At 57.2% G+C, this 25,168-nt stretch overlaps 2 gene segments (V, D, J or C); both read left to right on the forward strand.

Annotated features, from left to right (window-relative positions):
- Positions 1–1,535: 1,535 nt before the first annotated feature.
- On the forward strand, positions 1,536–8,350 carry LOC103731496. The segment is given in 7 exon segments: positions 1,536–1,641; positions 4,455–4,742; positions 4,926–5,240; positions 5,324–5,644; positions 5,727–6,053; positions 8,048–8,181; positions 8,267–8,350. Coding segments are annotated over 7 exon segments (1,575 nt in total).
- Positions 8,351–10,110: 1,760 nt separating this feature from the next.
- LOC103731497 lies at positions 10,111–20,282 on the forward strand. The segment is given in 4 exon segments: positions 10,111–10,146; positions 18,740–19,091; positions 19,300–19,638; positions 19,841–20,282. Coding segments are annotated over 4 exon segments (1,122 nt in total).
- Positions 20,283–25,168: the final 4,886 nt, after the last annotated feature.

The raw sequence follows: 25,168 nt of genomic DNA on the forward strand, positions 1-25,168 counted from the left end.
GCACAAAAGTGACAATGGTTACTAAAGATTCACCCCGTCCAGGAGCCCGTCCAGGGACCTGAGATGGCTGCAGATGAGGACAGCCCGGGCGGTCCACCACAGGCACCTAGCAGAGGATCTCAGGTACCACAGTCCAGGGGCACCCCAACCAAAATGCTGGCCCAAGTGGCAGAGACAGGCAAGCTCTAGGGCCATGGATAAGGGGGAGGGGACTGCCCTCTCAGCATAGACAGAGCTTCTTAGTCATTGAATGTCCTTCAGATGTCTCTTCCCTGCACTGGGCACACAGATAACACAAGCTGCCTACAGCCAACCAGAGAAAACAGGAGACTGTGAATCTCAACCAGACAGGACTGGATCAAGCTTAAGTAATGATGTCAAGGGAAACAGAGACCCCAGGCTGGACTACACCTGAATCTGCCTGTAAGCAACCAGAACAAGATGTCACCCAGAGGCAACAAAGGAGGGCAGGGAACTTTCCTGTGCTGAACTAACGGCAGGGTGGACAGTCTACTGCTGCACTTGCTGGGCTGAACCTGGGCAGAACCAGGCTAAATTGGGTGGGGCTGGGCTGGACTGGGCTGGGCTGGGCTGGATTAGGAGCTGGGTTAAACTGATCTGCCTTGACCTCGGTTAGGCTAGGTGGGCTGGCTGAGCTGGGCTAAGCTAAGCTGGGCTGAGGTAAAATAAACTGGTTTCAGGTGGGCTGGACTAGCTGAACTAGACTGAGCTGAGCTAAATTGGATTGAACGAGACTGGGCTGAGATAGCTAAAATTGAACTGGGTTGAGCTAAAATGAGCAGAACTACACTGAGCTAATCTGAGCTGGGCTGAGCTGCGCTGAGCTGGGCTGAGCTGGGCTGGGTTGAGCTGGGCTGGGCTGAGCTGGCCTGAGCTTGCCTGAGTTGGACTGAGCTGGGCTGGGCTGGGTTGAGCTGGGCTGGGCTGAGCTGAGCTGAGCTGGGCTGAGCTGGGCTGGGTTGAGCTGGACTGGGCTGAGCAGATATGGGCTGAGTTGTGTTGAACTGGGTTGAACTGGGCTGAGCTGGGCTGAACTGGGCTGAACTGGTCTGGGCTGGCCTGGGCTGAGCTGAGCTGAGCTGATCTGAGCTGGACTGAATTGGGCTGGGCTGGGCTGGGCTGGGCTGAACTGGGCTGGGCTGGGCTGGGCTGGGCTGGGCTGGGCTGGACTGGGCTGGGCTGGACTGGGCTTAAACGGGTGGGCGGGAACACTAACTGTTGCCATGGAGACCGAGCGCTGTGGCTTGGCTCACCGGCGCCTCGCGGCCAGCCAATCAGAGCCGTCTCTGAACTCGGAGAACTACATTTCCCAGAAGCTTCGTGGACTCCGCTTTGTTGTTCAGCACCGGGGGCGCTGGACCACTCCAGCTTCTAGGCAAGGTTGTGGCTTTGCTGATACGAGTGAGGAGGACATGGTCACTACCTGACCTCTCGCGGGCTGAGAAGGGGCGCCCCGGCAGCGTGGCAGGTGCACCAGCGACAGGGGGTGACTTGTGGTCTTGAGCGGCTGCTGGATGCCTGTCCCGGAGGAAGAGGAGACGCTCCTGCCGCTCGCGCAGAGATGGCCCCGAGCGAGCAAGTTCCTACTGTCCGGCTGCGCTGCCACCGTGGCCGAGCTAGGTACCGGGCCGGCCCCGCCTCGGCCTCCCAGTGGGCTGAGTTGAGCTGGACTGGGCTGAGCTGGGCTGAGCTGGGCTGGGCTGGGCTGGGCTGGTGGGCTGGGCTGAGGAGAAATGGGCTGAGATGGGCTGAGCTAGTCTGGGCTGGACTGGACTGAGCTAGCCTAGGCTGGGCTGAGCTGGGCTAGGCTGGACTGGGCTGGACTGACCTGAGCTAGCCTGGCTAGGCTGAGCTAGGCTGGGCTGAGCTGAGCTGAGCTGAGCTGGGCTGGGCTGGGTTGAGCTGGACTAGGCTAGGCTGAGCTGGGCTGAGCTGGGCTGGGCTGAGTTGACTGGGCTGGGCTGAGCGAGGCTGGGCTGGGCTAGTGGGCTGGGCTGAGGAGAAATGGGCTGAGCTGGTCTGACCTGGACTGGGCTGGGCTGGGCTGGACTGGACTGAGCAAGCCTAGGCTGAGCTGACCTGGACTAGGCTGGAGTGGGCTGGACTGAGCTGGGCTGGGCTGGGCTGAGCTGAGCTGAGCTGAGCTGAGCTGAGCTGAGCTAGGCTGGGTTGAGCTGGACTGGGATAGGCTGAGCTGGACTGAGCTGAGCTAGCCTGGGCTAGGCTGAGCTGGTCTAGGCTGAGCTAGCCTGGGCTGGGCTGAGCTGGCCTGGGTTGGGCTAGACTGGATTGAGCTGAACTGAGCTGGACTGTGCTGGGTTGAGTTGAGTTGGGCTGAACTGGGCTAAACTAAGCTAAACTAGGCTGAAGTGAGCCGAGTTGGGTTAAGCTGGGTTGAGCTAGGTTGAGCTAATCTGAGCTGGGTGGGGCTGATCAGGGCTGAGCTAGACTGGACTGGGCTGGGCTGAATTGGGCTGAACTGGGCTGGGCTGGGCTAGACTGAGATGAGCTAGGATAAACTGGGTTAAACTGACTTGGACTCAGCTGAGCTGGGCTTGGCTGGGTTAGCCTTGGTTAGCTAACTAGGCTGTGCTAAGCTGAGCTGGGCTAAGCCATACAGAGTTGGTACAAGATGGGATAGACTGAACTGAGCTAAACCAGGCTAGGTTGAACTGGGCTGAGCTGAGTTGGGCTGGGATAAGCTAGGCTAAACTTAGCTGAGCTGAGCTGAGCTGGGGGAGGTTTGGCTGAGCTGGGCTGGGCTGCTCTGAGCTAGGCCTGGCTGACTAGTCTTGGCTAGCTTTGGCTATGCTAGGCTGGGCTGAGCTGGGCTGAGCTGGGATGGGCTAAGATGAACTAGGCTAGGCTGTACTAAGATGGCTAAACTGTGCTAGTCTGCACTAAGCCGGGCTAAGAGGGAATGAGCTGAGCTGTACTGGGCTGGGTTGGCCTGGGTTGGGCTGGGCTAGACTAGGTTGAGTTGACCTGGGTTGGACTGGGCTGAGCTGGGCTGAGGTGTTCTGGGCTGGGCTGGGCTGAGCAGAAATTGGCTGAGCTGGACTGAGCTTGGCTGGGCTGGACTGGACTGAGCTAGCCTGGGCTGGGCTGAGCTGGACTGAGCTGAGCTAGCCTGGGCTAGGCTAAACTGGTCTAGGCTGGACTGGGCTGGACTAGGTTGAGCTGACCTGGGTTGGACTGGGCGAGCTGGCCTGAGCTGGGTTGAGCTAGGCTGGGCTAAGATGAACTAGGCTAGGCTGTGCTAAAATAGCTAAGCTGTGTTAGTGTGCACTGAGCTGGGCTAAAATGGAATGAGCTGAGCTGTACTGGGCTGGGTTGGGCTGGGTTGGGCTGTGCTAGACTAGGTTGAGCTGGCCTGAGTTGGACTGGGCTGAGCTGGCCTGAGGTATTCTGGGCTGGGCTGGGCTGGGCTGGGCTGGGCTGGGCTGGGCTGGACTACATTGCGCTGACCTGGGTTGGACTGGGTAAGCTGGGCTGAGCTGTTCTGGGCTGGGCTGGGCTGGGCTGGACTGAGCTGAGCTGGGATGAGCTGAGCTGGGATGAGCTGAGCAGGACTGGGTTGAGCAGGACTTGATTGAGCTGAGCTGCTCTAGGATGAGCTGAGCTGTTCTGGGCTGGGCTGGGCTGGAGTCTGCAGGTCTGGTTGGCCTTTGTAGAGTTAAGCTGAACTGAGTTTAAAGTGGGAATATTTTGGCTGTCATTAAAGTCGAACTGGGGGCTCAGGAGAGTGTCGTGGGCATGTGTGCACACCAGAGCGACTGAGGCAGCGGTTAAAGGGGCTCTGAAGTGGTCTTTGTCCTTCATTCATGTGCTGTCTGAACCCCATAGATGTCAGCTGGGAGGCAGAGCACTATGCAGGCCTTGCTGGTCAGGCACAGCCTTGGTGAAGGGAAAACCAACACTCAGGTATCTGAGAAGCTGAGCCCAGTAGACCCAGGGAGCAGGGCCCTGAGCAGGAGTCTGGCAGCCCTGCCCTCAATGTGCTCCGAAACAGATCTGGAATGACAGAGAGGACCGCTGGTCCTGGGAAGGTCCCCGGGCCCCATGGTGTACAGGTGAGGACAGAAGGACAATCTGCCAGTTCCTGGAGTCTTTGGGTCATCACCAGGCCCTATGGGGTCTCTGTGCTCTGGATTCAAACCTAGGGACAGCCTCGTTCCTCTCCTCCTTCAGAGTCCACATCCAGCTCTCCTGGGAGCCATCTGGGGACAGTGAGTGAACAAAGCCCAGCAGGGCGTAGGGAATCAGGGGGATCCTGGGCCTAGAGAACCAACACAGGGTCCTGCAACAGTTTGGCTGGCTGCCTCCCAAACTGGAGCAGGGTGCCCAGAGCCCTGCTCTGTCACAGCCCCCCTTCAGACCCCCCCAGACAGGCGGTGATCTGAAGCCAGTCTGACCTAGATTCTGTCCCACAGCCTCTGTCAAGGCCCCTTCGATCTACCGCTTGAAGCCTTGCACCAGAGGCACTGGCCCTTTGACACTGGGGTGCCTGGTCAAGGACTACTTCCCAGACCCCATGACGGTGACCTGGTATACAACCGCCTTGAACACGAGCACCATGAACTTCCCTGCCAAAACCCTCAGCTCAGAACTCTCAGTCGCCGCCAGCAGTATCACCACCTGGGGCCCGTTGGCCAAGGACAACTTCACGTGCCACGTGGTACATGCCCCGTCCTTGACCTCCGAGAATAGAACCATCCCAGGTGAGCAGGGCTGGGCTGGCTGCAGTCACAGCAAGCCAGAACACGGTCAGAGCAGGAAGGACCCAAACATACCTGGGACAGAAAGGCAGGGGAGCGCCAGCACGCTTGGGAGCCTGGGCTGGGGCCTGAGGAGACACAAGGTCGGGGGGCAGGGGATACTCACAGTTCACTGCCTCTGCCCAGCGTTACCTGTAACCCGGCCCACCGTGAAGCTGTTGCACTCATCCTGCGACCCCAGTGCCTTCCACTCCACCATCCAGCTCTACTGCTTCGTTTACGGCCACATCGCTGATGATGTCAGGATCACCTGGCTGAAGAACGATGAGAAGATGCCCGACACATTCCCACGTGAGTTCACACTCAAGAAGGAGGGCAAGCTAGCCTCCACCTACAGTGAGCTCAACATCACCCATCAGCAGTGGGCATCTGAGAGCACCTTCTCCTGCAAGGTCACCTCTCAAGAGGTGACCTACTGGGCCCATGCCCATCAGTGTGCAGGTAGGTCCCCACCCGCCTGACGCCCAGACCCTTAGGGGTGTGAAGGTCAAGCAGGGTTTCACATAGTCCTCCATACCCCACAGATTATGAGCCACGTGGCGTGAGTACCTACCTGATCCCGCCCAGCCCCCTGGACCTGTATGTACACAAGACACCCAAGCTCACCTGTCTGGTGGTGGACCTGGAAAGCGCAGACCGGGTCAGTGTGAGCTGGACCCAAGAGGATAAAAAATCTGCAACCTCAGAACCCCAGCATGTCACCAAGCACCACAACGCCACAACCAGCATCACCTCCACCCTGCCAGTGGATACCAAGGACTGGAGTGAAGGCAAAGGCTATCGGTGCATAGTGAACCACCCTGACCTGCCCAAGCCCATTGTGCGTGCCATCACCAAGGCGCCAGGTGAGCACAAGCCACGGGCAGTAGGCAGGTCCTCCTTCACAGCCAGAGAGACTAAAGCCTGGCTACCCTTGTCCGTCCACAGGCAAACGCTCACCTCCTGAGGTCTACATGTTCCTGGGGCCAGAGGTGGAGAACAAGAGCCATCGTACGCTCACCTGCCTGATCGAGAACTTCTTCCCCGCTGACATCTCAGTGCAGTGGCTTCGGGATGGCGAACCAATCCAGAACGCCCAGTACAGCACCACGGCACCCCTGAAGGCCAACGGCGCCGATCCTGCCTTCTTCATCTTTAGCCGTCTGGAGGTCACCAAGGTGAACTGGGAGCAGAATAACAAATTCACCTGCCGCGTGATCCATGAGGCCCTGCAGGAACCTAAGACCTTGGAGAAAACTATGTCCAAGAGCCTTGGTAAATGACGCCTCCCTCCCTTCCAGGGCTCTGTGCAGCTGGGGCAGGGCAGGAGGGCTGCAGACCTCTGCCCACTTTTGTAACGACACCAGGAAGCCACCCCAATAAACACTCCATGCCTGCTTGGATCCCTGGGTGCCCGTTCTTGGGGAGGGTAGGTTGTGGACAGACGTTTCTTGGCACAGAGGAAGGAACGCCACGAGAGAGGCAGGGGTGAAGCTCGGCTCATCAGTCTGGCTGTGTGTTGAGTATTTGCCAAGTAAGACGCCATAGGGGTTCAGCATAGGCACGTCCATCCTTCCTGCCCCCACTGTGCATAGTGCCCCTCAGAGGTGTCCATAGAGCCAGAAGGGATCTGCAGAGAGTAGCCAAAGTGAGCTGGCCTTGACCCCCATCCCTCTGTTTGGCAAGTTCCTGCTCCCCAGGTGTCCCTGGATACTAGAACCCATCCAGGTGGAGAACTAGACAGAGTTAGAATCCCAGCAGACAGGCCCTGCCCTTCCCGCTGTGCTCAGGAGCCCTTGGGGCTGAGCCATCTTCCCCCACAGCCCTGACCACCCGCCCCGCCACATGGTCATAGCAGGCCGGCATCAGCACCTGGTGTCCCTCATCTTACTGCCCAGGCTCACTCCAACCCAAATCCACCCCGAAGACTGGAATGGGCAGCCAGCCTAACACAGTCAGGTGTGCCCAGGCTAGCACACGCACGGCCATGCACTCCGGCCTTCGACAGCTCCAGCCGCACCTGGCACCACCAACAGCATGCAGTCGGAGGTTCCTGACAGGCCAGCACACCTCACCCGAGCTCGGACACGGCCTGTGCTGGGTTTCCCGTTACCTCTGCCAGCTCGGGCTGTTCCCAGTACTTCCTTCTATCCACCCGAGCCACTGCATCCAAGACAGAGACAGGAGCCTCACCCCTCACAGTGAGCCCAGTGTCTTCCAAGTGGCCTCCTCCTGTGGCCTCGGCCTCCCAGCCCATACTTCCATATCTGCTAACATATACCCTAACACAGACACACACACACACACACACACACACACACACACAACAAGGTATGGGCTCTATTATGCTCTCCGGTTCAACCACAACCAGGAGCAAGCTAGCTATCCATCCCAGTGCCTGAGGAATGAGGAGGCCAGACCCAGGCCACACCCACCTCATCCCCAGCCACTGGCACATCTGGCTCACACACCTGAAACCAGAGGTCCCCATCATGCACACACAGTTATGCAGACAGTGGAGCCAGACCATGCCCACCACATTCACAGAGATGAGTGCACAGCCTCCATATCTGAGATGCCTCAAAAGCCCAGTAATGGTAGAGTCGACCAGCACCTCAGGGCTGCCTTCAGGCCCATCCTTACACCTCCACCTGCCCCAGCCCCAGCCCCAGTTCATGACCAACAAAGAAGCCCAGAGACAGAGAGGTGGGCTGCGTGGGAGCTGGGGAGAGCAGAAGACCAGGCAACACGGAGACTAGGGCAGGAGTAGAGCCCCTGCAATGCCAGGGGGCGTCTCTAAACTCCCACAGTCCTGAGCTCAGAGCCCATGTGCCCTGGCCAGCCTTTAGAGACCACAGCAAGATTCCTGGGGCCCAAGTCTGCATGCGGGTCTTGGAATCAGCCTGTGAGCTCATAGCCCTTCCTGGAGAGCCCTGGGCACTCTGAGGAGGGACAGGCCTGCAGGATAGGCAGAAGCAGCATCCTGTGTCCAGGACAGAAGCCATGCCAAGTGGTAGGAGGAACATGCCAGGCCACCGTGGGCACTAGGGGAGGAAGAGAGAATGAACAGTCAGGGTCAGAAAGGCACAGAGGACTGGGCTGCTCTGACAGTGGCTCCAGGACTGGCCAGGGATGCAGGGCAGTCCCAGAGGGGGTGGGATGAGGAGCTCTGTCACTCCAGCTTCAGCAGGCTTGCATGAAACCAGTGAGGCCCTCCCCTCCCCACTGTGGCCCAGAGTCTGGGGAAGCTGACTGACTGGTCCCCCCAGAGCTAGACCTCCAGGAACTGTGTACGGAGGAAGCCGAGAGCCAGGAGCTGGAAGGGCTGTGGACCAGCACCTACATCTTCATCACCCTGTTCCTGCTCAGCGTGAGCTACGGGGCTGCCGTCACCCTCATCAAGGTGGGGCCCTGCACCTCAGCGGGTGGGATCTGGGGGGGGCCCGAGCCAAGCTGCGCAGCTGTCCTCATGCATGCCCTTCCCCCAGGTCAAGTGGGTCTTCTTGGCACTGACGCAGGGCACACCCCAGACCCTCCATGACTACGCCAACATTCTCCAGCCCAGGGCCTAGGCACAATGCCATCACCCACACAGGCCTATCTACATGTATGCCTGAGCCTCCTGGAGCTCCTGCTCTGCCCTGGGTGCAGAAGGGAGCAGAGCTACTCACAGGGACCACAGTCGAGGACCAGCAACTGATGCACCACAGTCCAGAAAATTCCAGTTCAAAGCACCAGTGTAGGCTGCTCTTTGGGACAAGCCTTGGAACAGCATCTGTCCCCACAGCAATGTGACCTGAGTTGTGGGATGGGTGCTGACCACCTGGGTTCACCCCAGGCCTATAGGGTCACTCCATTTTAATTAAACAATCACAAAATCACAACATGGGTCCAGAGCCTATGGTTGTCCCCTCCCTGCCCCCACACCTAGGATCCAGAGAACCAGCCCAGTACGAGCCCAGGGCCTCACTCCCAGAAATCATCCTACCCCACCATCCTCGATATAACCCAGTCTTTCCCTAAAAGCCCTCAGTCCCTGCAGAATGAGGAGGCGGACAGACCTTCGGAAACAAGGCCTGTAGGAACTGGAGGACTCACTTCAGATCTCTGGGCTGGGCAGAGAGGCCCCAGAGCACAAGAAGGGGTTCCATAGGGAGCAGCTGCTGGGCCTAGCTCTCCAGCCTCATCCACCTCGGGCCCTGGCCTGGCATTCCTACTCTGTTGCTGAATTTCTTAATAAAGTTCTTTGCCACGGTCCCATGTTTTCTGAGAGTATTTTGGGCAGTGTCTGTGGCCACCAATGAGGATGAAGGAGGCAGGGAGCTCCAAGGACAGGAACACGGGGAAGAAAGGGCCAGGATCAAACAGCCACCTCTGTGAGAGCCTTCAAAACCCAGAGATCCAGCCCAGTACCTCCCGACCCCTGTCAGCCCATCATGCTGTTGGCCTCCAGCCAGACGCACCTCTCCCTTCTTAGACTGAAGTAAAGGCGACAGTCAACCCACTGTGTGCAAAGCAAGAGGGGCCCACTGTGTGCAAAGCCAGAGGGGCCCGACACAAAGCCAGGGGAAGTCAGAGCAGGACCCCAGGAACATGGCTGCAAGTCACCTCCCACGACCACAGTCTGTCTACCCACTGAGTACAAACAGGCTAATAATCCTCTCACCCCAGCTGGTACATCAACTGGGCTGAGGGAGGACACACAGGTGTGCCTGAGTCATCCAGGGATGGAGCCACCATTCCTGAGAAGAAGCCTGATGATCCAGAAAGACTGAAGGTACAGGTACAGGGAGGGTCCATCTGGCCAGCACAGCAGTGAGCCTGGGGGCATACCCCAACTCAGCACAAAGAGGAAGCTCTCCTGCTTGAAGAGACCACTTACAGGGTTTCTGTACAATCCCACAAAAATAAAGGAGAATGCATTAACTCACATGATGAAATGCAGGGTTCTCTCATATACGAAGAGTGCTCAGGAAACAATAAGATAAAAGGATTCTTCATGCAAAGGAAAAATCCAGCAGTCAATGGCATGCAGAAAATGCTTCAGTGAACAGAACATTTGCAGTAAGGTGCCATGGTGCACATGGCCCTCCTGGGTCCTGGCTGAGGGCATGAGAATTGCTAAGACCACTGTGAGGGAAATTGACCAAACACTCATGGCACTAGACCCACGGGGAGATCCACTTTGGGGTGCCAAACTCAGCACCATGGGGTCTCTGACAGAACTAGGATGGAAATAAGCCTGCAAGCACCATTCCACAGCCCCCTGTCCTCTGAGCCCTGCCCTCCCCTGTGAAGTGGGGCTCCTTGCAGGCTTCAGGGCAACCAGGGCATGGGTGGCAAAGGCATGAAGGCCAGCCCCTACCAGGTGCCACTCAGGACCAGGAGAGGGGTGACTGGTGGGAACGGAGGAGAGGCGCTGCCCTGGATGCATCCAAAGCCCAGCCCTGCCCAGCTCACTCACACATGTGCTCATACTCAGGAGCATGCAGTCACTCATGTTCAAACACGTGTCAGGCACACAGACACATTTATGAGTGCACACACAGAGTCACACACACACACACAGACACACACACAGAGCACACACTCTAAAACACAGGCCTGTCTCACATTCACACGCTCATTAAAAGCCAGGCCCTGGCCTACTCCTCCTCCTATGCCCCAGCCACTTCCATGCTGAGGCCCTGGTAGACCTCTTCCCCAACCAGCTCGTAGACCAACTCCCCAGAAGGCATAGCTCAGCACCTTCTGATGACCAGCCCTCCAGACCATTAATTAGAACTCAAAGACACAGGACACAGGCAGCAAGGATTCAGCTCACCCGGCTCTCCCCGTATGGCATGCACTGTCACACGCTACCAAATCCACCTCACACAGGCTTGGGAGGAAAGAGTCCAGAAAGCTGGACCCAGGCAGCCTGGCCAGCCACCCTGCCCTCCTCACGCTGTGGCCTCCTGGGACCAAGAGAGCACCTCCCTAGGCCCTGCCCCTCCTCTCTGCTCCTTTATCAGCCCACCATGGAGGGCTGCGTGGGAGTCCTCAAAAGACACAACCACATCCTGAAGCCTAGGAGTGTGACCTTACTGAGACCAGGTCTTCAAAAATGTGACCAAGGTAACCATCTCAAGACAAGGTCATCATGGACTAGCTAGTGGGCCAAGTGGGACAGAGGCAGGGCCCAGGGAGAATCAGCCCAAGCCCTGAATGCCTGTGTCCTCCAAACTCAAAAGACCAAGCAAAGATAATAACCAGAGGTGCTGTGTCCAACGCTGATCAGGAAGACCGGGGGGAGCTCACAACGAACTCCTTAACAAACACTGCCGTAAGAGCTTGGGCTACACGCAGCCACTGCGACCCTGCACAGACAAACCTCTGTGGGGCATCAGCCCAACTGCCTGTCCCTCCTCGTAGCCACAGATGGGCAGCAGCCTGACTTTGTTCCACTTGGAAATACTTCCCGGCCCTGATGGCACACGGTAGCTGGTACCACCATGTTAGCATGCTGTCCTGGGAGGGCGTTTTGTGACTGGCATTGACAAACCCTAAGTCCAAAAGGTGGTAACGCGGTCACTGGGGTGCAGGCTTCTGACAGGGCACATCTTTCAGTGGCCCTTAATGGACCAGGAGGCAGCATTTACCAGACTGACCACGCCTGGAGCCTGCCTTGGGTGTCCACCCTCCAGAACAGAGAGGTGAGCATTTACTAAGCCACCCAGCCTGTGGTATTTTGTTACAGCAACAGAAATGACTAAGAGGCAGCCACAATGTCCCTCTAAGGCATGCCAAGACGGACAAAAAAAGCTCCAGAGCCTCTTGGAGACAGGTGTGTCCTCCCAGGTCCCCAGAGCCCGGCCCTCCTCCCCACTCGACCTCCCAGCCTCCTCTGACTCGCCTCACAGCCAAGGCGCCTTCAGTTTACCACACACTTTCCAAGGCTGCTGTGGCAGCCCCTCCTCTGTAAACTATCCATCTGAGACCCCAGAAGAGCTGACTTGCCACCCCAGAACCCAGTGACATCCACACACCCCATTGCACCTGCTGGCTTACAGTCTCCCCTCCAGACAGGGCCCTTCCCAAGTCAAGGACTGACCAGTGCCTGTGTGAAGCTCCAGAGTCCTACTACGATGTAAACACCGCCCAGTGGCGGAGCCTACCAAGGGGGACACTGGGGAGGGTACAGTGGGATGTGTGGAACAGCTAAACATGAGAACCCCGCCTCGGCAGCCTCCGAAGGGGCTTGTGGGCAAAGGCCTCGGTGTGGGAAAGCCTCGGTAGGGAGTTGGTCCCGAGCAGCAGGGAATGCAAACAGGTGTAGCACTGCATTGCGACCTGCAGGCTCCCACCTTGGGCCTCAGCCCAGGGCCTCCAGTTTCTCACAGAACTAGCAGAAAGGGCAGCCAGGATGGATGATGACCAAGCTGGAGTGGCATCAGTCAGACCATGTCAGACACTCACTCCACCCTGATGCCCACCCTGTAACCGCCCCAAGATCTTCCCAGAGGCCTCCCTGGCTGGGGGGTCCCTCTGGAGCAGCCTTCCCTCTCTGAGTTGCTGCCAACATGCCCTCAGACCTTCCTCCAGTTCTGACTGGCCTCTCTCCCTCTCCATCCCCGCCTCAGTGTCCCTGAGTGACTGTCCATTTCAATCTCCTTCCCTGTATCTCAGGCCCCAACCTAGTCCTGTAGCCTGACATGTGGAGTCCTGGCCCCACCATGGCCAATGGGATCAAACACACAGGCCAGACACACCTGTCCCCACCACAGCCAGACCACAGACCAGACATGACGTGGAGCGAGCGGCCACAACGTGGAGGTGGAACAGGAAGTGGGTGAGGGACCCCATCTAGGGGCCAGACACACAGTCATGCAGCCCCTCTCCGGCCTGTGCCCTCAGCACACCATCACAGGCAACCACATACAGAGAAGAACAGGGCCTCCAGACCAGGCCTGAGCCAGCCCTGAGCTCCCTAGCCTCTGCTGCTCCTTGAGGGCAGACTGGCGAGAACCATGATGGACCTTCCATGTGGTGCTGCCCAGCCAGGGGAGGGCTGCCCAGTCGCTGCCCGTGGAGAACTCTCTGCAGCCTCGAGCAGGTGGGTCCCTGTACTCTCTGGCCTCCTCTGCTCACTGGCATAGCAAGGAGTCTCAGGTGTGACAGCACAGGCCAGAGAAGCCACCAGGAAAGAGAGGAAGATTTGCAGAGCAGAGCCCAGGACGTGAGCGTGCATCGGCACAAGCCAGTGCCACAGGCTAAGGTGCAGGAAGACAAAACAGAACTTCCTGGAAAGAAACAAGAGGAGGCTCACAGGCTAGACTGGACTGGGAGACAGCAGCAAATGCTGGGGTGCCCCAAGCCTCAGGGCACTGAGCTGGGCTAAGCTGGACTGGGCTAATCTTGGCTAACCTGGGCTAAACTGAGATGAACCACTGAGCTAGGTTGAAATAGGCTGGTCTGAGCTTGGCTGGTCTGAGGTGGACTGGACTGGGCAGGTTAAGCTGGGCTAGGCTAATCTTGACTAACCTGGGCTAAACTGAACTGAGATGGACTGACTGAGCTAGGTTGAAATGGGCTGGTCTGAGCTGGACTGGGCTGGACTGGTGGGCTAGGTTAGGACAAGCTGTGATGAGCTGGGCTGGTATAAGCTAGGCTGAGCTGGGATGTGCTACTCTGGTCTAAGCTGGACTCGGTTGAGCTGGGCTAGGCTAGGCTAACCTGAACTAGGCCAAGCTGAGCTGGGTTGTGTTGGACTGAGCAAAGCTGAGCTGGGCTAACCTGAGCTAAGCTGAATTAAGTTGGACTGACTGAGCTGGGCTAGGATGAACTGGGTTAGGCTGGGATGACCTGAGCTAGGCCAAACTGAGTTGGGATGAACCAGGCTGGGCTAGGCCACGCTAGGCTGGGCTGGCCTGCCTGATCTAGGCTGGGCTGGCCTGCGCTGGTCTGAGCTGAACTGGGCTGGGTTGGGATGAGCTGAGCTGGGCTGGGTTGGGATGAGCTGAGCTGGGCTAAGCTGGGATGCACTAATATGAACTGAGCTGGATTGAACTGAGCTAGACTGGATGGGACAGTCTAGTCTGAGCTGGGCTGTCTGAGCTAGACTAGGTCAGGCTGAACTGAGCTGGGCTGGGTTAGGATGAGCTATGATGAGCTGGTGTGACTGGTCTGGTGTGAGCTGAGCTGGTCTGAGCTGGTCTGAGTTGGGCTAGGCAGGGCTGGGTTAGGATGAACTATGGTGAGTTGGCGTGAGTTGGTCTGGTGTGAGCTAAGCTGGCCTGAGCTGAGCTGAGCCAGGTTAGGCTGGACTGGGCTGGGCTGGGCTGGGCTGGGCTGGGCTGGGCTGAACTAGGTTGAGCTGGGCTGAGCTAGCCTGAATTGGGCTGGGCTGGGCTAGCCTGAGTTGGGCTGAACTAGGTTGAGCTAATCTGAGCTGACCTGAGCTGGACTGAACTAGACTAAACTGAGCTGAGCTGGGCTAAACTGAGCTAGACTGGACTGGGAGGGTCTAGTACGATCTGAGCTGGGTTGAGCTAGGCTGACTTGGGCTGAGCTAGATTGAACTGAGATAAAATAGTCTAGGCTGAGCTGGGCTGAGCTGGGTTGAGCTAGGCTGAGCCAGGGTGAGCTGGATTTAACTGAAATAAACTGGTCTAGGCTGAGCTGGGCTGACCTAGACTGGACTGGGAGGGTCTGGTCTGATCTGAGCTGGGCTGACCTGAGCTGAGCTGGATTGAACTGAAATAAACTGGTCTAGGCTGAGCTGGGCTGACCTAGACTGGACTGGGAGGGTCTGGTCTGATCTGAGCTGGGCTGACCTGAGCTGAGCTGGATTGAACTGAGATAAGCTGGTCTAGGCTGAGCTGGGCTGAGCTAGACTGGACTGGGAGGGCCTGGTCTGATCTGAGCTGGGCTGGACTGAGCTAGGCCAGGCCAGGCTAAGCTGAGCTGGGCTGGGCTGGGCTGGGCTGGGCTGGGCTGGGCTGAGCTGGGTTGAGCTAGACTAGACTGGGAGGGTCTGGTCTGATCTGAGCTGGGCTGGTTGAGCTAGACCAGGCCAGGCTGAGCTGAGCTGAGCTAGGCTGAGCTGGGCTGAGCTAGACTAGGCCAGGCTAAACTGAGCTGGGCTGGGCTGGGCTGGGCTGGGCTAGGCTGGGCTGAGCTGGGCTGAGCTAGACTAGGCCAGGCTAAGCTGAGCTGAGCTGGGCTGGGCTGGGCTGGGCTGGGCTGGGCTGGGCTGAGAGGGTCTGGTCTGATCTGAGCTGGGCTGGTTGAGCTAGACTAGGCCAAGCTAAATTGAGCTGGGCTGGGCTGGGCTGAGCAAGACTGGACTGGGAGGGTCTAGTCTGATCTGAGCTGGCCTGGTTGAGACTAGGCCAGGCTGAGCTGAGCTGGACTGGGCTGACCTAAGCTGGACTGAGCTGGGCTAAATTGGGCTGAGTTAGGCTGGGCTGGTCTGGGCTGGTCTAAATTAGGCTAGGCTGGTCTGAGCTGGGCTAGATGAGCCGAGCTAAGCTGAACTGGGATGAGTGGGTTAAGCTGGGCTACACCGAGCTAGGCTAAACTGAGCTGGACTGGGCTGGGTTGGGCTGCTATAGGCTGTGCTGCTCTGGGCTGAGCTGAGCTGGGCTAGCTGAGCAAGGCTGGATTGGGCTGAGCTGAAGAGCTGAGCTAGGCTGGGCTAGGCTGAACTAGGCTAGGCTGGGCTAGGCTGAGTTGAGCTGAGTTGAACTGAGCTAGGCTAGGCTGAGCTAGGCTAAGCTGTGCTGGCCTGGGCTAGGCTGGGCTGGACAGGGCTGGGCTGAGTTGAGCTAAAGTAGGCTAGGCTGGACTGGGCTAGGCTGGGCTAGGCTAGGCTGGGCTTGGCTGAGTTGAATTGAGCTAGGCTAGGCTAGGCTGGGCTGAGTTGATCTAAACTAGGCTAGGCTGGACTGGGCTAGGCTAGGCTGGACTGGGCTAGGCTAGGCTAGGCTGGGCTGGGCTGGGCTGAGTTAAGCTGAGCTAGGCTAGGCTAGGCTGGGCTGAGTTGATCTAAACTAGGCTAGGCTGGACTGGGCTAGGCTGAGCTAAATTGGGCTAGGCTGGACTGGGCTGGGCTGAGTTGAGCTAAACTAGGCTAGGCTGGACTGGGCTAGGCTGAGCTAGGCTAGACTGGGCTAGACTGGGCTGGGCTAGGCTAGGCTGGACTGGGCTGGGCTGAGTTGAGCTAAGGTAGGCTAGGCTGGACTGGGCTAGGCTACGCTGGGCTGGGCTAGGCTGGGCTAGGCTAGGCTGGGCTGGGCTGAGTTGAACTGAGCTAAGATAGGCTAGGCTGAGCTGAACTGAGCTAGTCTGGGCTAGGCTAGGCTGAGCTAGGCTGAGCTAGGCTAGGCTGGGCTGAGTTGAGCTAAGGTAGGCTAGGCTGTACTGGGCTAGGCTGGGCTAGGATAGACTGGGTTGGGCTGAGTTGAACTGAGCTAGACTAGGCTAGGCTAGGCTGGGCTAGGCTGAGCTGAACTGAGCTGGGCTGGGCTGAGCTAGGCTAGGCTAGGCTGGGCTGGGCTAGGCTGGGCTGGGCTGAGTTGAACTGAGCTAGGCTAGGCTGGACTGGGCTAGGCTGGGCTAGGATAGACTGGGCTGGGCTGAGTTGAAATGAGCTAGGCTAGGCTGGGCTGGGCTAGGCTGAGCTAAGGTAGGCTAGGCTGGACTGGGTTTGGCTGGGCTAGGCTAGGCTGGGCTAGGCTGAGTTGAACTGAGCTAAATTAGGCTGGACTGGGCTGGGCTGGGCTAGGCTAGGCTGGACTGAGCTAGGCTGGGTTAGGCTAGGCTGGGAGGGGCTGAGTTGAACTGAGCTAAGCTAGGCTAGGCTGGGCTGGGCTGAGTTGAGCTAAACTAGGCTAGGCTGGACTGGGCTAGGCTAGGCTAGGCTGGGCTGGCCTGGGCTGGGCTGAGTTGAGCTAAGGTAGGCTAGACTGGACTGGGCTAGGCTGGGCTAGGCTAGGCTAGGCTGGGCTGTGCTGAGTTGAGCTAAGGTAGGCTAGGCTGGACTGGGCTAGGCTAGGCTGGGCTGAGCTGAACTGAGCTAGGCTAAGCTGGGTTGAACAGGGCTAAACTAATCTGGGCTAGGCTGGGCTGAGTTTTGCTGGCTCGGGCTGGAATGGGCTAGCTGACCTAGGCTGGGCTGGGCTGAGATAGGCTGAGTTGAGATGACCTAGGTCAGAGGGGACTGGTTGAGCAAGGCTGGGGCAGGTTATCTGAGCTAGCCTGAGCTAGATTGGAATGAGCAAGGTTGGACTGGGCTGAGCTGAGTTGAGCTGGGCTGGGCTGGGCTGGGCTGGGCTAGGCTAAGTGAGCTCTCTGGGATAGGCTAGGCTGAGTTGAGATGAGCTAGGTTAGACAAGACTGGCTGAGCTAGGCTGGCACAGGCTATCTGCATTAGCCTGAGCTAGGCTAGCTGTGCTGGCTGGGCTAGACTGAGCTGGCCTGAACTGAAATGGACTGAACTGAACTGAACTGAACAAGGCTGGGCCAGGCTCACTGAGCTGGGCTGAGTTGGGCTAACCTGAGCTGGTCTGGGCTGAATTGGGCTGAGCTGGGCTGAGTTAAATTGAAGTGGGCTGAGCAAAGTTAGGATGTGGTGAGCTAGGCTGGGATGAGCTGAGTTGGATTAAACAAGGCTACACTGGCTCAGTTTGGCTAAGCAAAGCTATGGGATGGGCTGGCTGAGCTAGGCTGGCCAAGATAGGCTGAGCTAGGCTGTTTAGGTCTGAGCTAGGCTGGGATGGGCTGGGATGGGATGGGCTGGCTGAGCAAGGCTGGCCAAGACAGGCTGAACTAGGCTGTTTAGGTCTGAGCTAGGCTGGGATGGACTGGGATGGGCTGGGCCAGGCTGGGCTGAGCGTATTCATAATCCTGTCTATTCTTCACTGTGTTGAGCTAAATTCATATGGGATTAGTGCTGCAGTGATTGGAAGCCTCAGGCTGAATGTGGACCATCTGTTCTTTCATGGGTCCAGATGGTCTCCTCGTTTGTTTGTGGTGGTCACGTAGCTCAGTGTCCATTTCACATCCCCTCCTCTTCTCCCCCAACCGCCTGACAGAAATTCAACTGCACTCAGGGCTAGTGCACACCAGTGCTCCTGTCCTACACAGAGAGAAACACTGCTTGGATTTAGGCCTCTGGCCTAGAGATACTTGTACACATTGGGGGTAGGAGTTCACTACTTGTTAGGTAGCTGGGTAGGGTTGGTGTGGTGGTGGGTGATAGGTCTAAGGCCCTGACAGGACAAGTGTGAGATGGAAACACAGGCAGGATGGTCCTCCCCAGTGTGACCTTAAAGCCATCCCTTGCCCTGTCACCTCCACCTGCCCTGGCCTATCAGTCATGATCCTCCAAACCCTGGACTTGAGAGCACAGCTGTACCCACTGCCAGTCATGAAGTGAGGCCTGATGCCAATCATGAAGTAAGGCCCGATGCCAGTCATGAAGTGAGGCCTGATGCCAGTCATGAAGTGAGGCCCAATTTGGGCCACTGGACTGGCACAGTCCTGTTCGTAAGGACTCTGGTATGTACAGACTCCTTCTGAAGGCTCCTGGCCAGGTTCTCATGAAGGACTGCCTGAGGTCATGTTCAGAGACTGTACAGCCAGAACTTTCGGTCAGTCAGTTCAGACTGCAGACCCATGACACAGGGGCTATGTGACACTGGGCAATCACTGGACCTCTGAGCTGGGTTCTCTAGTGTAAAGGAAAGGCAGATGTAGCTGGAGAGATGGCTCAGTAATTAAGAGCAGGTACTGCTCTCTTCCAGAGGACCCAAGTTCAGTTCCCAGCACCCACATCAGGCCGTCCACAACTGCCTATAACTCCAGCTCCAAGGGAATCCAATGCCTCTGACATGCCTGTCACAGAAACACATGTAATTAATAATAATAATAAAACTGTTTCTAAAGAAAAGAAAAGCCAGGCATGGTCCTGCCCCCAGGAATTAGCTCAGGCAGGTGGTGTGAGGACACCCATCTCACTTGTGTCCCGTATTCCAGAGTCCCCGAAGAAACCCGATGTCTACCCCCTGAGCCTCCCTAAAGCCGCATTAGGATCCGAGTCAGTGACCATCGGCTGCCTGATTCAGAATTACTTCCCCTCGGAACCTGTGAGCGTGACCTGGAGCAAGAGTGGCGCCACCATAAACTACCCACCTGCCCAGGCCGAGAGCCTCTACACCATGAGCAGCCAGCTGACCCTGCCCGCTGCTGAGTGCCCAGAGAATACATCCGTGACGTGCTCTGTGCAGCACTACACTAACCCCGTCCAGACAATGGATGTGCCCTGCCTTGGTAAGAGGGTGGGCTGGGGTGGGGCCGGTCCTGCCCTAACCTGAGGCCCAGGCTCCTGCCTCCCTCCGAGGCAGTCCTCTGCAGGAAACTCTCCCAGCACAGTGGCCACAGACGAGGCAGAAGGAGCTAAGGACCTGGAGCAGGCGGAGAAGGGGACAGGGAAGGGGTCAGGAGGAGCTACTGACCTGCTAGGCCCTCTTAATTTCAGTTCCAGATCCAGTTCCACCTCCTATTTGCCCGAACTGCAACCTCCGACTGTCGCTGCAACGGCCAAACCTTGAGGACCTGCTTATGGGCTCGGATGCCAGCCTCACATGCACACTGAGTGGCCTGAGAAACCCTGAGGGAGCCACCTTCACCTGGGAGCCCAGCACCGGGAAGAATGCCGTGCTGAAGGCACCAGTGCAGGACTCCCAAGGCTGGTACAGTGTGTCCAGCGTCCTGCCTGGCTGTGCTGAGCCCTGGAACAGTGGGACGACCTTCAAATGCACAGTCCGCCACCCTGAGTCCAAGGAGCCGCTAACTGAAAGCATCGCCAAAGAAAGAGGTGGGCCCAGCCACACCCCTGGGGCGCTGTGCGCCATTGTGTGCTTGGAGCCTGCTCCTCCCTGCGGCGCTTGTGTTCGGCAGCTCCCACCCCGTGTCATAGTGGGAAACTGAGGCCATCTGAAAGACTGTGCGGCAAGGTGGGGGCAGGGAGGATCTTTGCGCTCATGTTCTAACCCATGACCCTTCTCTCTACCTTCCAGAAAACAAATTCCCACCCCAGGTCCATCTGCTACCGCCGCCGTCGGAGGAGCTGGGCCTGAACGAGCTGGTGTCCCTGACCTGTCTGGTGCGAGGATTCAGCCCTAAAGATGTGCTAGTACGCTGGCTGCAAGGAAACCAGGAACTTCCCAAGGAAAACTACCTCGTGTTCGAACCCATGAAAGAGTCAAGCGAGGGTCCCACCACCTACGCGGTGACCAGTGTGCTGCGTGTTTCCGCTGAATCCTGGAAACAGGGTGACAACTTCTCCTGCATGGTGGGCCACGAGGCCCTGCCCCTGGCCTTTACCCAGAAGACCATCGACCGCCAGTCGGGTAAACCCACCCACGTCAACGTGTCTGTAGTCATGTCAGAGGCAGATGGCGTCTGCTACTGAGCTGCCTCACCTGCCCCATCCCCTAATAAACTCTGTGCTTATCCAAAGCAGCTCTGCACTTCCATCTGGTGCCTGTCCATCATCCTCAGGGCCTACAGAACACCAGGAGGGGCCAGGACCCAGGGAGGGAGGAGCACCCACTGCCTGAGCCTTTGTGGCCTCAGGAACCTTAAAGGTCCCTCATGCCTGGAGCGCATGCATGTACATGTGCATGTACCAGTGTGTGCCTATAGATGTATGTACATGCGCATTTGTGTTTGTGTACCTGTTATGCCTTTGGGGAGCTATGAATTTGTGTGGTCCTGTGAGTGCGTGTGTATGTGTCTCTGCCTGTCTCTCTGTCCCTGTAAGCAGGTGTGCGCCTGTGTGTACCATGAGTATGCATGTCTCTATGTGTGTGCTTATGTGGGTGGGAGCGTGTGTGTGCCTGTGAATGTGTGCACCTACCATGTGAGTGTTCGGCGAATGGGGATAAGGCCCAGCTGGGTATGAATGAGGTCGGCACACTCCAGCCAAAGCAGAGGGAGGGTCCCAAGGGCAGCGGGCAGCTGCATGAGCCTGAGTGGCAGCGAATGGCCATGTGTGTCTTGGACTGCAGCCTCTGGATGCAGAGAGGGTAGAGAGAGCAGGCCAGCAGGAAGAACTAGGCTGGTGCCATCTGGGGGTCACAGCAGGGATGTGAAAGAACGAGGAGCTGAGCTCCAGGGGCACTGGGAGGAAGGTGGCCCCACCACCCTCAGTGGGTCAGCCTTGGGGGAGACCACAGGCATGCAGGGTGCTCACAGACTCACATGGAAGAGAGCCATGACATGGGCACAGCCTGCCGCCAGCACTCTGCTCTGTATACATGCATGTGAGCGCACATGTACACACTACATTTGCACTCTCACACACATACCTGAGCCCTGCAGGGACAGGAAGGTCACAGCTTCCAGAAGGAGAGGAGAGTCCCCTTTCAAGCCCCCAGTGGAACGGCCAGGCCCATCCTGCTGACTACACAGCTCAGGGAGGAGGCCACAGACCTCCAGGCACCCCTGCTCCCTTCCTTCCCTGAGCCCAAGTATAACAAAACCGCAAACCTGGTGGGGGACAAGGCTGGGGAGGGGCCAGGAGCAGGCCAGAGAGAGTCTCCTACACCAGCCCCTGCAGGCCTCTGCCTTCTACAACCCCCACCCCCAACCCCCACCCCAGAATACAAGTAGAAAAGTTCTACAACCCCTGTGGGTACACTTGGCACCAGGATGCCCACAAGGGGGCAGTGGGGCCCCTGCTCTTGTCTCACAGGCCTTTAGGACCTCCCCAGGGGACTGGCTTCTGGCAATTTCCCTCTGCTCTCAGGGCCATAGTGGAATGAAGGTCCATATACACCCTGGGCACTGCTCTGCCCCTTGAAAGTCCAGTTACCAGAGGGGATAGTGAGAATGCCAGGTTAGCTGGGGAAACCCCACTGAGGGAAGTGCTCCAGCCACCCATGGGGCCCAGGGCCTGCCCCAAACACAGACTTCTAATGAAGGGGAACCATTAGATGAAAGTCTGAACCCACAGTAGGAGAGTAGGCAGACAAGAAAATGGATCATAGAACTCATAATTAGTAGATGGGTGGGAGAGAAGATGAATGGATGGACGGACAGATGGAGAAAGGACAGGTAGATGGATGGATGGACAGATGGGTGGGTAAATAGATGAATGGATGGACAGATGGACAGATGGATGGGTAGATGGATGGATGGACAGATGGGTGGGTAAATAGATGGATGGATGGACAGACGGATGGGTAGATGGATGGATGGACAGATGGATGGGTAAATAGATGAATGGATGGACAGACGGACAGATGGATGGGTAGATGGATGTATGGACAAATGGGTGGGTAGATATATGGATGGATGGACAGACAGATGGATGGGTAGATGGGTGGATGGACAGATGGATGGGTAGATGGATGAATGGACAGAGGGGTGGGTGGGTGGATGATGGATGGATAGATCAATGGATGGATGGGTGGGTAGGCAGATGGAATGATGGATGGAAGGAAGGATGAATGGCTGACTGTATAAGCATATGACAACCAGTTCCCACATAACATGGGCGCTCTATGCTCTGGGACCCTGAAGATTTTCTATGCTGGAGGCCTTTACCTATTCGTTGCTGGTACAATTCCTAATGATATGACCAAGTGCTCTGGTCACATGTCCAGCCCTTGGTACACCAACCTCAGACCCAGAAACCTTTATCTCCTTAAGGGTGTCTAGTCCTGTCCAACCCCAGTACCCAGCCTAACAACTAGGGCTTGATGAGGGTTTGCTAACTATGTAGAGAGGGCTGAGACCTAGGCAGCCTTGGGCTCGAGCTCTTCTTGGAATCACAAACACAGAGACCACCCTCCTGCCCCGCCTGGTCTCTCATTAAGGTCTTCTGAGAGAGATGGGTCTTGTGAGCATCCGAGGCACTACAAGGACCTTAGCCCCTGGGGCCCTGGCTCCTGATCCATTCTGAGAAAGTCTCTGACCTAAGAAAGGGGACCCCTAGTGTATCCCCAAATCCAGAGGAGGCATAGGAAAGGAAGCCTTAGGTCTGGGCCCCATCCTCATGAATCTGGGTCTTGGAAGGTCATCTATGTCTTACAGAATGTCAGGAGCCACTTCCCTGGGTGGTACTGGACCAGCCACAGGAGAGCCTGGAGGAAGAGGCCCCAGGTGCCAGCCTGTGGCCCACCACTGTGACCTTCCTCACTCTCTTCCTACTGAGCCTGTTCTACAGCACGGCACTCACTGTAACAACTGTGCGAGGCCCATCTGGCAGCAAAGAGGTCCCCCAGTACTGACCAGGAGCCAGCGGGCCACAGGTGGGGGTCAGGAGGGACATAGGGAGATGTGAAGCGCTCAACTCTGAAGAGAGGATTTGTCTGGACCCTCCACAGGGGGCTTTGGGACCCTTCACAGACACTAAAGAAATGGGGGCCAGGGGTGATGGCACCCCCAGGATTCAACCCAGGATTCAATTCCACAAGTCAGGCCAGGGCTGGGAGAAGGGCAGGTGAAGACATGGCCCAGGCCCAGGAGCCCCTCTGACTGATCTCTCTTGTCTTTTCAGGGAAGAAGCATGGAAAACCCTCTCTACATGTCAGAGCTAAGCTCTGTGTGACAACTACCCACCAGCACCCACACACCTTCCTGTGCAATAAACTGATGCAGAATCAAAGTTTCTCGCTCTCAGCATTAACAGAGAGGGGAGGGAGGGTCAAATGGAGAGCAGTGACACCAAAGCTTACAACACGCAACGTGGGGGTAGGGGCAGGCAGGTAGGCTGCCTCTGGTCCAGGGTCTGAGACATGGCTTGGATGTGTGTGTGGTAGAAGTGAAAGACTGAACGCTGGCTTCTCTGTCATCTGTCTCTTCAGACCTGGTTCCAGGTCACAAGATCTGCTCTCTGAGCATGAGTTCTAAACACTTGGCTAGGGTCCTGGGTACTCAGGGTGGCCACTAAGCATCGGCTCCTACTATGAGCCTTGGTTCTGATGTCTGACTCCTTGTCCCAGCATAGATCCCTGGTCCTGACCACTGAGCCCTGGTCCTGATTACTGTGCCCTGGTCCTGGTCACTGGGCCCTGATCCCAATCACTGGGTCCTGGTCCTGATCACTGAGCCCTAGTCCTGGTCACTTGGCTCTGGTGCTGGTCACTGGGCCCTGGTCCCAATCACTGGGTTCTGATGCTAATAACTGTGTCCTGGTCCTGGTCCTGGTCCTGGACACTGGGCACTGGTTCTATTCACTGAGCCATGGTCCTGATCACTGTGCCCAGGTCCTGACCACTGAGTCCTGGTCCTTATCACTGAGTCCTGCTATTGGTCACTGAACCTTGGTCCTGATCACTGAGCCCTGGTCCTGGTCACTGAGCCCTGGTCCTGATCACTGAGCTCTAGACCTGATCACTGAGTCCTAGTCCTGATCACTGAGCCCTGGGCCTGGTCACTGAGCCCTGGTCCTGGTCACTGAGCCCTGGTCCTGATCACTGAGCCCTGGTCCTGATCACTGAGCCCTAGACCTGATCACTGAGTCTTAGTCCTGATCACTGAGCCCTGGGCCTGGTCACTGAGTCCTAGTCCTGATCACTGAGCCCCTGGGCCTGGTCACTGGGTCCTGAACTGGCCACTGATCCCTGAATTCTGGTTCAAAGCACACTCCTATCCCTAGTTATTTATTTATTTTTTGTTTTTTGTTTTGTTTTTTGGTCTTTGTGAAACAGGATCTCCCTGTAGCCCCAGTTGGCCTGGAACACACTATGTACACCAGGCTGGCCTTGAACTCACAGAGATCCTCCTGTCTCTGCTTCCCAAGTGCTGGGATTCAGGTGCCAGGACAATTCTGATTCCTGGGTCCTAGTGTTGGTAACTGGTTTCTGGCTCTGATTAATGGGCCCTGGTCCTGATCTGTGAAACCTGGTCCCAGTAACCTGGGCCTGGCCCTTATCATTGGTTCCTAGTTCTGGTCACTGGTTTCAGGTCCTGATTACTGGGCGCAAGTCCTGGTCATTTGTCTCTAGTCCTGGTCATTGGGACTTGGTTGTAATAATTGATTTCTGGACTCATTCATTTGGATCTGGTGCACATCCCTGAGATGTAAGTAGGGACTCTGGGCCCTGGCTCTAAGAACTGAGCCCTGGTTCTAGTCACTGGGCCCTGGTCCTGGTTACTGGGCCCGAGTCCTGGTTACTTGGCCCTGGTACTAGTCACTGGGTCGTGGTCGTGATCACTGACTGGGTCCTGATTCTAATAATTGTGTCCTGGTTCTGGTCCTGGTCACTGTGCCCTGGTTCTAGTCACTAGACCCTGGTGCTAGTTACTGGGTCCTGGTCCTAGCCACTGAGTCTGGATCCTGGTCACTGGGCCCTGGTCCTGGTCACTTGACCCCAGTGCTGGTCACTGGGCCCTAG

Source organism: Nannospalax galili, unplaced genomic scaffold (genome assembly GCF_000622305.1).
Source record: "Nannospalax galili isolate Female #2095 unplaced genomic scaffold, S.galili_v1.0 scaffold3415, whole genome shotgun sequence".
Classification (NCBI taxonomy): Eukaryota; Metazoa; Chordata; class Mammalia; order Rodentia; family Spalacidae; genus Nannospalax; species Nannospalax galili.